At 28.4% G+C, this 13262-nt stretch overlaps 2 protein-coding genes across 3 annotated transcripts; one reads left to right on the forward strand and one right to left on the reverse strand.

The window, feature by feature from the left end:
* Window positions 1-3205: 3205 nt before the first annotated feature.
* On the reverse strand, window positions 3206-7573 carry ics (ras suppressor protein 1). The gene is made up of 7 exons (XM_015517685.2): window positions 7388-7573; window positions 5511-5561; window positions 5118-5238; window positions 4919-5037; window positions 4762-4844; window positions 4315-4562; window positions 3206-3821 (listed from the first exon to the last, which is right to left on the reverse strand). The coding sequence occupies exons 1-7, from the start codon at window positions 7533-7535 to the stop codon at window positions 3728-3730; spliced, it is 864 nt and encodes a 287-aa protein (XP_015373171.1). The 5' UTR covers window positions 7536-7573; the 3' UTR covers window positions 3206-3727.
* A 2361-nt stretch (window positions 7574-9934) lies between these two features.
* Window positions 9935-13092, forward strand: orb (polyadenylation element binding protein orb). 2 transcript variants are annotated; one of them, XM_015517681.2, is made up of 9 exons: window positions 9935-10115; window positions 10256-10388; window positions 10455-10561; window positions 10774-11094; window positions 11158-11461; window positions 11713-12204; window positions 12278-12405; window positions 12462-12712; window positions 12779-13092. In XM_015517681.2, exons 1-9 carry the CDS (start codon window positions 10098-10100, stop codon window positions 12795-12797), a joined length of 1773 nt encoding a protein of 590 aa, XP_015373167.1. In that variant the 5' UTR covers window positions 9935-10097; the 3' UTR covers window positions 12798-13092. The 2 variants fall into 2 exon arrangements, with proteins under 2 accessions (XP_015373167.1, XP_015373166.1); XM_015517680.2 differs by having other exon boundaries at window positions 12462-12708.
* The last annotated feature ends 170 nt before the right edge of the window (window positions 13093-13262 follow it).

Consider the following 13262-nt stretch of genomic DNA (forward strand, 5'->3'; position numbering starts at 1 on the left):
TAGATTAATTACAAAAAACACACACCGCAAACCGAAATTAAGGGTAATAGAAAAATACGCCAATATTATAATATTTATTCCTATATACACTATACCAACAAGAGTTATATCATATAAAAAATGATCAAAATTTATAAAAACAATTCATCATAAAATAATGTCGATGTTAATATATTTAAATTAAATCATAACGTCGTCGTATCATCTGATCACGGGTGGTAAGCAATATTCCCGTCGATCCGAATCGTTGGGCTATTTCGCAGCAAAATCTATCGCTCGACAATTATTCGTGCTCGATATTATTATTTTGACTGTTATTATATTTTGATCAACAGCCGAACCTCTATGACTGCGGATTCTGAGCAGCCCGCATTTATGATGGGTATGGACGAATTTCGGACGGACGACGTGTGGTCAGTATGCAGACATGTTGCGTCGTACGTCGTACAAAAATATTATTACAATTCCGTAAAGAGAGTCTCGTCGCCGAACGCCAACCCTTCGCAGAAATCGGGAATTCGTGTCCAACACGATAAATAATGAGACATTTATATATATTATATATATAAAACGCAATTATTCATTACAATGATTTAATTATTATTGGTACATTATTACGTCTTTATCGCGATGGAATCGATCCGTGAACGGGGACCGGTTCGCGAAAACCCTCGAGCCAGACGGGCACGTGTCGACGGGGACAAAAGGGCCGCCGCCACGTGTGCCAGACTCGAGGTCGCCGGTGGCGGGAAATTCGCAGACGTTGCGCGTACAGTTTTCAAGAAGTGCTCTATTTGTGTTGTTCGCGTTTTCAGGCGGCACGTGCCGGAAGGAATATAATATGATATTATTTTATTGTGTATACAGTCGCACTGCCAGACCAGACGGCGGCGGCGGTTCGTGGAATTTCCGTCCAGACACGACTTTCCGGGCACCGGGGTCATCGCGATAATGACGATTGCATGGACGATGGTGGAAAATTACGATGTAATTCCAACCGACGAACCGTTTCTTTTAGAGCGATCGAATTTGAACGCGAATTATGACTCACGCGATCCCGTGTATATACCTGTTGCTTGAATATTAAAAAAATCCTTGAAATTTACTAACCGACTACTTATACTGACTACATATTGTGTGCTTAAAACGTGATATTATTATCATGGAAATCGGAAAAAAAATCCACAGGAAAAAAATCCCCAAAGCTATTCCTAACTGTTGTATACTTGTATATACAGTATTGTTGTCTAAAATAATAATTAATAATGGTAAAAAAAATTGAATGATAACTATTATAATATTATCTTGATCGCACAGTTAGATTACGCAAGAAATAAAAATAATAATGATAATAATGAACAGTATTAAAAATACAAAATATCATATTGCGAATAAAATAAAAATAATAAGAAATTTTGTTCCGATCATTTATCATTTTATTATTTGTAAATCGTACTGTTATGTTGATTTCGATACGTGGATAACGTCTTTATCTGTGATTATGCGATTAACAGCAATATTATACGTTCTGGACTAATTGGTCAATCGGTATTACATCGAAATCGCGTTTATTGAGAGGACGTTACACAGAAATTTGCTGTCTCCGTCTAAGATGTTTTATTAATATATAAGTAAACTTTTCAAACTCTACAAAGCAAACTTTGGGGATTTTTATTCCAAGATTCATTATATCATTCGTTAAATGTTCACAAAATATTTAAAAAAAGATAAATCAATAATTCCTGTAAAAAACTAAAAACTAAAAATATTTATATTTGGCCTATTATTCTAAAAATAAATTTTTCATTAACAGTATTGTCGTCAAGTGATGGTATACGGGTGGTTTTGTATAACTGAATTTATGAAATTGTATTCTCATTGTTCAAATAAAATATTTTTTTCAATTATATTCGAAAAAACGCGTTCTAAAATATCGGTTTTCCGTGGATGCTCTGTTCATCTGTTCACCGGTCACCGCCAGGGGCGTAATTAAGGGGGGATGAGGGGGATATATCCCCCCAGAGCCTATATAATGTGTATATTTATATATTAATTTGAAGCTTATGGAATTATATGTTTTATCGTGCTGACATCACGACGAAATATATTAAATATAATTAATATCAGGAAATCTATAAATTTAAAAGTAAACTTTAATTTTAATATATTCAAAATTTATATTTTGAAGAAATTATTATAATATTGTATAGGTACTAAATTGTGTAGAATTTTAAAGCACATTTATTAATACATTTTGTGTACATATATATAAGTTTAAGAATTTTTGATGAAATAGTTTTCCCAGATATTGTACTTGAAAATCTAAGTATTTTGTGTGGAAAAAAAATGTTTATCCCCCCCTAAGACAAATTCCTAATTACGCCACTGGTCACCGCCATGTATGCAGAAACTAGGGAAATCATTAAAAGACACTAAATGGGTAGAAAATACAATTTCAAATGTAATAATTAGAGGAGAGCGGATATTTAGGTTTTACATAATTTGACTGGCTTTATGCAACTACGAAGATGAAAAACGTGGACGATGTATTCATCACAAGAACGTAGGAAACATTTATTTTGCACATTAAAGCATATTTTGGACATAAGATAATACTTACCTTATTTTTCATATTTTATAATATATTCTTTTATTGCTCATAATAGTTTTGTAATTTGTTTTTTCTCTAACATATTAGCATCATATTTTAAGCTTTTAAGAACCTAAAAATCCATTATTTAGAATTAATAAACGCATGGTTTAATAACACAATTCGCTGACAAGCGTGAAGTTAAATTCACGGATTCACTTGAATCTAATTAAATTCACAAATTCACGTGATTGCATGCGGGAATTTAAAATTCACGTCTATCCGTGAATTTGACAACACGTGAACTAGAGACCTCTAGTTTCATTTTCCCAATTTCGAGATAACGGCGGTTTACACTAGTGTCTTTTCATTTTTAACTCAATAGAAATCCGAATCATCATTAAATTCACAAAACCCATTACCGTCATAACTCATAAAGTCATAACCATAAGTCACAACGATTGCATGCCGCGAATAATGCGAACACGCATAATGCATTAATGCCAGAATGCACATTGCACAATATACACACTGTTAAAGTTAATAAATTTGAACTATTTTATTTCAAAATAATAACAACACAAATTCATAACATAGTTAAATTCTAATAATAAATTACATAAAAAGAGTTTAATAATATAAAACTTTTTCAAAAATATATTAATGGATGACTTAGTTTGTTAAAATAACTTATATTAGTCTACCTAAAATATTATATTATATTGACTTTATAAAAAAATATATATATTTAGATGATATTGTTAGTTCATAAAAAAAGAAAAAAACATTAATCATTAATAAGATTTTATGCTAACTGTTAAGAACAAGCGCCAAAATTTCAGTAACTACCATACTACCAAATAAAAATGTATTCATTAATATTTATTATTAACCGGTAAGGAACAAAAAAATATTGACAATTAAAAAATTGGATAACATAAATAACAAAAAATGAATAAAAATTACATTTCAGTATAGGTGGATAAAAACGATTTTAAATGAATTGCATTATTTAGGTAGTTGGTAGTTTAAATATTCCCATAGTTATTTTAGAAGGGGTGATTGTCTTATGAGTTCGGATATTATATGCCTCTTAAGTCTAAAGTTAATTTTGATCATTTAAATTTAACCAAAAAGTTAGCTATATTGACGATTCCTTGAAATCTTACGTGTCTTATCATTGAGTTTTGGTGGAGGTGGACCCCTAGCAGCAATATGCCGATTGTAAAGACTAAAAAAAAAATATATATATTATAATTTAAAAAAAATACATATAATTATATATAATATAGTTTATAAAATATAAATAATGAGTTAATAATTCTATTTTATTCATCAACTAATATAATTTCATAAATAAACTTTAAAAAAATTCATAAAAATTCTATAGAAAAAAACAAAATTTACTATCGCAACTAGAATAAAATAATTGATTCAAACTTTAAAATATTAAATAACAATAATTTATTTATTCATCAAATAATATTTAACAATACAATCATGTACAAATAATAAGATACTTGATATCTCTTCAAAAAACATAGATTGTGTTGGTAGTAAATATTATTATATGTGTACTGTTTCTTGAGATGTTTTAAACTTTTAAAGTATATTATATATACCTACACCATTACTTAATTAATTAAATATTTTATTGGCTTTAATGTAGTTTTAGTTTTTTTTATGCCTTAGTTGTTTATTTCATATGATTTTTAAATACTTACTATCTGTAGGTTTCCGATCTAATATAATCAATTACATGAGATACACCAACTTGAAGTTGGTCAGCAATTGGAGCAACCCAAGGATTAAACTCCATTCTTAATACAGATTTATTTCCAAATAAATCTAAATTACCCACTTCTGGTGGTAAAACTGTAAGTCGATTAGCTTGTATGTGTAACTCACGTAATCTGGGTAAATAACCAATCTCTTTTGGTATATCAATTAAATCATTTTCTCGTAGAACTAGCTGCAAAAAAAAATTAATAATAATAAAACATTGAAATATATTATGTTTAAATGGTTAGCATGATTTTTTCAGAACTACAAACAAAAAATTACTGTTATTCAAAACTTTTTTTAAAGGAAGTTAAGATTGTTAAACAAGTACCTATATAAATGATAAAAATGAAGACATGTTAAATGTTATAACAGAGTATAAAACTTACAATTTGAAGATTTTTTAGTTGTCCAATTTCCGGTGGTATAGTCTCAAAATCATTATCACCCAAGTATAATGCACGTAAAGTTTCTAAAAAATTATGAAATATTTGATTCCAGATTTAAGAAACGATATAATATTACTAGTTTATAATTAGTAATTACCCAACATAAAAAAATTTCCTGGCAAACTGGATTCACTTAGATTATTGTATGTTAAATCTAATACTTCAAGAACTGCAAATGCTCCAAAACCTCGCGGTAACGAGTCCAAACGATTCATTCTAGAAAAAAAATTGATAATAGAACTATTATACCATGCTTTACTTTTAAATTTTATTGTAAACAGATTATTTAAGCTTACCCAACATTCAATATACGCAATTTTGGCATAGACGAAAGAGAAACTGGCAATTCTTCAATATGATTGTTAAATAAATTTAACATCTCTAGCTGAGTTAAATTTGCAATCCCAGGAGGTACTTCTAGAAATTCATATTTTCCAATTAAAAGTAAAATTTTATGTAAAAATGTTAAACAATAATATCATTCAATGATATTACGCAGAGAGTGTTTGGTTATATATGGTCAATGCTAACTTTTTACTGACCAGTATAATATAAAAATTTATAAAATACTCGTACAATAATTTAACAGACTTTTAAGGCTGTAAAATGTAAATACAGTTAAGTTTATGTCAATAGTTTCAATTAAGTATAAAAATATATATAAATAAAATTAAGCAAGTAATACGTACTTTGTATTTTATTGTGACTTAATGTAATACGAGTAATATTATGCATATCAACTGAAATCAAACAATAAAAATGTTGTTAGACACAAAATTAAAAAAAAATATGGGGTTTAATAATGAAAAACAAAACATTCATTTCAAATTATTTATTTGATTATGAATAGCTGTTATCATTTTATAGAAAATAGCTAATCATATTATAGCGATATTTTTACCGTTGTCATTTGATTCTTATAGTTTTTAATAACATTATAGTTATTTTTTATCCATTATAATGAATCATTATATTTCTACAGAGTTATAACCATCCTATAACAGGGGTAGTCAAACAAGGGATATAATATAGGTATATCCTCCTGTGAAGCAGTGACCTTCTTTTCAATATCAATAATAATATTATACTATTGATATTTTTATAAGGAAATTAATGTGGATAATATTATAGTATTTTTTTGTTAAGAGATAAAATATAAATATAAATTGAAAATTTTTTTTTTTCATATTATATAATTTATTAGACGTGGTATAACTAAAGAGGTAATTGATAATTCCTGTATTTATTAATACTGTAGTACTGTACTGTGGTTTAGGCTAAAAGAAAATACATGAATGAATAAAAGAGATTTCTTTTCTAGATGAATTAAAATGTTAATTTTGAATTTTTTAAATAAATAAATAAATATCCACAATTTGTAGCTTGTGTACAATAAGCAAATGTGATGAATACATAAACAATGAATTAAATAACATGGCTTAATTATTATGAGAAGAGAGGCTATCCATTGATAGAACCTTTCAAAGTATGATTATTATTTTTAATTTGGGCTAGATTTGCCTTAAAAGGGACTCATATAAAATTAATTTTATGTGGATTTAAGTATAGGTCGAAGTATATACAGACGATTATTTAGAGTTTGGGGTTTAGATTTTAGGTGAGGGTCTCAGGCTAGACGTTTATCAATAGTCCTAGATATTTTACCAGAAAGATTTTTAAGATATTAATTCCTTGTAATTGCAGCAAAAAAAAGTCATTTTTACGGAGAGTAAATATTGCGTGGAAAGATTTTTTGTAGTCAATTTTGATTTGCCCAAGTATTAATTAGGTCAAGATGGGTGAAGAAGAGCATAAGAGGCTAGTATGAGGTTAATGTTGGAGGTCAGTATAGCAGTGTCATCGATTTACATAGCTAAATTAGCATTTGCTATTATGGGGTTTTCAGATGTGCAAATATTGAATAACTCTAGTTTATAGAGGATGCCAACATGTCAAACTCGATTAAGCGCCTGAGCAAAGTTAAAAGTCTCCTGGGCAGAATAAATAATAGTTACTGTATTTATTGTTATACTGTGGTTTAGGCTATAAGAAACTGTTTGAATAAATAAATAAGATTTACATTATAAATAAATATCATAAAAACTTAAATATTTATATATTCAGTAATTATTATATTATTCTATAAATCAATTTAAATGGCTTGACTACAGTGGCTGTTGATTGTATTGATGTAAATATAGCCATAAAAGAATTATTTATCTAAACAAAAAAAAAATATTTACTAATTTAGGCACAAAAAGCTATAAAATCCAATAATTCAAGTTTAGTGGTTGAACTAACAGTTGTCCCCCTTCCCTTATCATTTTTTTTTACCTTTTAGAAAACAAATTATGAACAAAAAATATTTATACATTGAAAATATTATATTATATTTTTTTAAATATATTAAATGTTAGTTAATTATCTATTAAAGATCTAGTGGTGTAGTTATAAAAATATAATAACTAAGAAACATTGTAGAAAATGATAGAGATGTCCTTATAAGGCGATAGTAAATAAGAAACAAGTTTCCATAAAAGGAAATGTTTAAATTTAGTATACTTACTGAGTCCTGGCATCTCTTCGAAGGAAACTACCCCCTTATCCGCTAAATCCAACTCAGGATTTTGATTTTCCAGTGCTTCTTCAATCACTTTCTTCGCTTTCGACATTTTCGGGGTTGTTGGTAAACAAGAAACTGGTCCATTTTCCATGATGAGCGGGGAGAGGTATACACGTAAAAATGAAATAAAAATACTGATAATATTATCAAAACGCATATTACAGTGTGACCATTTTACATATTTACCATTTGGTTATTAGAATAAGAAATTTTTCATTCAATAAAAAATAAACATCAATCTAAAATTGTTTTCATATTTTCTTATTTTAATTTATATTCGGATGTATTAAAATTGCATACTTAAAGTGCCGTAAATAATACTTAATAAAGATGTGTATTATTGGTCAACTACCTATTCTTAGAGGAGTAAATTAGTTGCTATCGATAAGTACCTATACAATCGTTATTACTTTAACTTTTTATTTTTATAAAAAACGTTAAGAGTACGCTTAGACGCAATATACGCGCACGTTGTCTCCGTCTTGAAAGTGCATAGCATGGCAAATTTTACGCTCAGCAGATCACGTTTAGCTCCGTGAGTTTAAAATTTAGAGAGAATTGACCTCTTATAAAAATTAAATGTAACATTATTTTCGAGAGTTTCTCATAGGTTTTTTTTACTATATTTTAATTTTAAAGTGAGTTCTGAGTATTTTAAGGTATATAAATAATTTTCAATTTTAAAATATACAAAACTCGCTTTAAAATTAAAATATAGTAAAAATCCTATGAGAAGCCCTCGAAAATAATGTTACCTTTAATTTTTAATTTTTATAAGAGGTCAATTCACTCTAAATTTTAAACTCACGGAGCTAAACGTGATCTGCAAACACGGAGACAGCAACACATGTGCGTCTATTGGGTCTAAGCGTCCTCTTTTCCAAATAATGAACTATTTTAAAATTGTAAATATACCTTGCGATCGACCACTATATTTAGGTACCAAACTGTATTGAGATCAACCGATTTTGGTACCTAAAATTAATGTTTAATATACGATTTTACCGCATTATTCCGACTGTATTTTTTGTATTTTTAAATAGTGTAGGTATTATACCTGCAGCTGCATTTCACGGAGCGCAAACGTAGTATAGCGTTTTTTGTTGGTAAAAAGGTATAGGATGGACGTAATCGTATTTCGTGCTATAACTCGATACTCGAATATACCTACCTAATATTCTTTATAAAAGATCGATTAGTTGGGCTAACTTTGATTTATATATATAGTATACCTTGTATTAATTTATTGTATCAACTTACTATTATAAAAGTTTATTTCAAATTAGGTACCTAAGAATTTTATAATTTATTACATTTATCCGTTTAAGACATAGGTTATAGGTATATGAAGAATGAAAATCCATTATAGTACACGAATGCTCTTATATGTATATGATGGTGCAAGCATAATACCTAAACATGATATATACACTGGCACACTGCAATACGCATTTTATACTATATATTATATCTAAATGTTAAAAAGTCATATGGTTAACTTCTCAGTTCTCCGAAATAAAAGTTGAAATTTATATTCATTAATATCTGAAGGGAGTATATAGATTGAGTTTGGCGTCTCTAAATGCTGTAATTATAAGTAATTATAATTTATTATAAACTTGTATTTCGCGCATCTAATACACAATTAAGTGCTGCAACAGCGAAACTTCCATAATACAACAACACGAATTTTCAAAAAAAAAAAAAAAATCGTTTTATAAAGAAATTCGTTGAATAGAACTACTTGAAAAAATTTCTTTTTAATTTTGTTTGGTTCTTAAATATATATTTTACTTAACAGAAAATTGTGTTCAATAAAAGTTTGTTAGTTTGTTACATACATATTAATATATTATGTAGGTACATTGTATGTATATTATAAGTATATATATAACATATTATACCTATATGAAATCGAATATTATAAGTACACCTACTTTCGTTAAAAAAACAGATAACTGCAGTGAACTATATATGATGGAAAGTTTATTTATTTTATCAACTCAATAAAATATTATGTTTGCGGTTATATTAACTATTATAGTTAAATTATATTTTTAAATCGATCATACGAAATTCCGCGATGAAAGTAATAGTAAAAGTTCGACCAAATTTAATATCACATACCTACATAGTACAATCTTTATTCTTGGTCTTTGATATAAAATATAGAGGAGAAAATTGTGTAATACAATGTTATAATTTATATATTTATTTTTTGTTACAGTGTACCTATATAGTATGAAAAATATAATATTTTTTTTTTTTACAAAATTAATATAATTGGAAAATAGTAATAATAATAATACGTGGAATTTTAATAAGTTGTTGCACAGTCCTGGAAAAAGATAAAGGAGGTGTATTGTACTGTGTAATGCCTTTTGATTCGCCGGCACGACTTGTCGACAACCAATCAGAGCCTGCCGCCCAAAGCCATGCGCATGAACGTTGCGCAGTAACTGAGAAGTTCGAATAGACCCATCCCGCGAGTAACTCCTGTTAGTTCATCGCCGAGTGTCGACTTGGTCTTACCTATTTTAAGGTCCGCGGTTTTTAATTGTTCGTAATTAGGTTTTATTTCAATCTCCTTTATTCCATATCCATTCTTAATCCTCTAATTTTCAATCTACCTTCAACTTCTCAATTTTCAATTATGTCTACATTCAGAAGAGTAAGTATAACTTTTAAGTATTTTTTTTTTTTTTTTTTTTACAAAGTTTTTGTATGTTAATTAATTTAAATTTTTCAAAACCTGCATAATTTTTTTCATTTTTCAAAAATTTAAAAAAATTTTTTTTATTAAAATTTTAGGGATCGATTTTTCAAAACCAAGACGTGCCGGAAGTCACATCACCTTCCGTAGGTCAAGATAGAAGTGCTAGAGATTTCAATAGTTTCTTTTCTTCACCTGATCAAAGCCTAAGTCCATCAAGAAACAATTCTGGTAAGTATCTTCTTATTTATTTATTTTTATAAATTACATTTAAATAAAAATTTTTTTTATTTTTAGGGGAATCATTGAACTCTTCAGAGTATTTTTCTTTAAGTACGCCACGCAGTTCAATGATTGGTCGGCAATCTGTCCCTAATTATTCTACACGCCAATATACAGCTCAGGTAAATATACTACTTTTTATTCAATTTTATAACATATACTATAATATAGCCTTCTATGTCAAAAGTGTTTTCATTAATCTCTCTGACATGGATTTTAACAATAATCGTTGCTATGCATTAATTCGTTTTGTTTAATAAAAAAAATAATTTTTTACATGATTGTTAATTTGCATTAATTTACTAAAAAACTACGTACTGATAATTTTTTTTAGGAGCAATTAGCAAATATAAGACGCAACTCTCTTCATTTGCCGTATCTCGCGGATCGTAGTTTGACAAATATGACTGATTTTGGAAATGTAAGTCAAACCGAAGAAGTCGACGTCGGGCGTAAAAATCTTCGTCGTCCAAAATTGGATTTATCGTTTACCTCTTACGGTGGTTATCAAATTCCGCAACAACAGTATCGTATTTCGCCTACATTTAGTGATGGTAGTGATCCGCTTCTTTCGCATCTCATGATGGGATCTAGATCTAATACTCCAGATGATTCTGACATTTCCAACAGTCCAGAAGCTGTATCTGATTTAATTGTGAGGATATTTTACTACCTAATCATTTTATACTTAAAATACTAATTCTTGTTCTTTTTTCAGAATCAAGTTAATATAAATCCTTATGGTTCATCTCCACTGACGGAACAAGACTTGGCTAATATGCAACGCATATCGAGTGGGAGGTTATCTGCTGGTGAAAATATACATCATCAAACTCAAAATTTACTAAGCACATTATTGGCTAACAAAAGTCAATATCCCACCCGTTATGGTTCGCCAGCCGCTGGTCAGTCGCCTGTTTACGAGAAGAGATCTCCTCCTCCGTTTTGGTCACCCACGAGACCAAAAAGCGATAGTAATAATAATCAAGTTGAAAATCGATCTTTAAATCGCAATTCGTTTAGTAAGTCCTGTTATATTTATTTTATTATATTTGTTAAAATTAATTTTATTATATTTGTTAAAATCAATTTTATTTTACTCTCACACATAAATTTATTAAATCATTTAATTCTCCCTCTCCATGTTTATAATAAGACAAATCTTAATTTAGTGTTACAACTAAATTTTTTTAAATAACAATTTCTATTCACTGTTTAAATAGATAAACATTATAATGTGTGCATATGTTTTATTTGAATTATTTTGTTATAGGTGGCTTACACAAAGATCCTGTATTTACTTGGAGTGGTCAACTTCCTAAAATTATACATAGTTCCCCAAATTATTCTTGCAAAGTATTTTTGGGAGGTGTACCATGGGACATAACTGAAGATGGATTAATTATGGCTTTTGGTCAATTTGGATCTATTAAAATTGAATGGCCAGGCACATCAACTAACATAAATCAACCGAAAGGTTATGTTTATGTAATAATGCAATCTGATCAAATGGTGAAACAGTTGTTAGAGTCATGTACTAAAAGATTAAATGGGAACTATTATTTCAAAATTTCGTCACGAAAAATGAAAGGCAAAGAAGTGCAAGTTATTCCATGGTTAATAAATGATAGTAATTGTGTTAAACATCCTTCTCAAAAGTTGGATCCTACCAGGACAGTATTTGTGGGTGCGTTGCATGGAATGATGAATGCCCAAGGATTATTTAGAATTATGGATGATTTGTTTAGCAATGTTTCATATGCAGGTATTTAAAAATATATTAATTGGACTAAAACAAACTTAAATTTAAATTAAATTTAAAACAATTTATTTTATAGGAATTGATACTGACAAGTATAAATATCCGATTGGTTCGGGCAGAGTAACCTTTAGTACTTACCAATCCTATACAAAAGCTGTGGCTGCATCGTTTGTTGAAGTTAAGACTCCTAAGTTTTGCAAAATAGTATGTTAAAAATATTTTTACTCATAATTAAATTGTATTAATGGAAACTGCTTTAGATTCAGGTTGATCCGTACTTAGAAGATAGTGCTTGCAGCGTTTGTAATATTCAACTTGGTCCATACTTCTGCAGAGATCAATTGTGCTATCGTTACTATTGCCGTGGATGTTGGAATTGGAAACATACAAGTACTACATTAAGTACACATCGTCCGCTAATGCGAAATTCTAAACACACTCCAACTAGCATATGTTCACCACCAAGATTTACATCTCCTAACAACAACAGTTTTTCTTCACCTACACGTCAGTGAGTTGGGAATTTTTGAATGATCTAATTCGCATATAATTAATTTACAAACATTATTTGTCATAGGTTTGAAGTGGAGCAATGATTATGAAAAATAGCCATTTATTTTTATTGTTATGTTTTGAGAGATTATTATTATGTATTAAGAGTACAATTTTGTTAAAATATTTATTTAATTAGTGTTCTTTATTATTTTTTTTTTTTTTTATGATGGGTTATCAAAAAGTTTATAAAATTACTGGGGTTTACTAAAACAACAGTATCTTTTTATTTGTTGCATTAATATTACTATTCTTGAAATTTGTATTTAATTACAAAACTATAATATTGCATGATATCCTTATTTAATTTTTTGAAATATACTTATATTTTTACAGTAATCTATAGTGTTTTCTCTTAACCTTTTCTTCTTCAATTTCACTAATTTAATGAGAGCTAAAGAAACTTGAAAAGTTTTCGAATAAATTGCGTTATCATGCAATTCATTTAATAAGTTTTATCCATGAAACCGGTTACAATTGTGTAGATGGTCAGAGTAAAATTCTTCATG

This window comes from Diuraphis noxia, unplaced genomic scaffold (genome assembly GCF_037042655.1).
Source record: "Diuraphis noxia isolate RWA-SAM2 unplaced genomic scaffold, SU_Dnox_SAM2 contig0004, whole genome shotgun sequence".
Lineage (NCBI taxonomy): Eukaryota > Metazoa > Arthropoda > Insecta > Hemiptera > Aphididae > Diuraphis > Diuraphis noxia.

What these genes read in the sequence shown, in the direction of transcription:
- ics (XM_015517685.2), bottom strand. Translation starts at nt 7,535, where the DNA reads ATGGAAAATGGACCAGTTTCTTGTTTACCAACAACCCCGAAAATGTCG. An exon ending in AAGTCACAATAAAATACAAA is followed by an intron (nt 5,239 to 5,510) that starts GTACGTATTACT and finishes ATGAATTTCTAG; the next exon opens with AAGTACCTCCTGGGATTGCA. An exon ending in AGATCGGAAACCTACAGATA is followed by an intron (nt 3,822 to 4,314) that starts GTAAGTATTTAA and finishes TTTTTTTTTTAG; the next exon opens with TCTTTACAATCGGCATATTG.
- orb (XM_015517680.2), top strand. An exon ending in TCCATCAAGAAACAATTCTG is followed by an intron (nt 10,389 to 10,454) that starts GTAAGTATCTTC and finishes TTTTATTTTTAG; the next exon opens with GGGAATCATTGAACTCTTCA. An exon ending in CACGCCAATATACAGCTCAG is followed by an intron (nt 10,562 to 10,773) that starts GTAAATATACTA and finishes AATTTTTTTTAG; the next exon opens with GAGCAATTAGCAAATATAAG.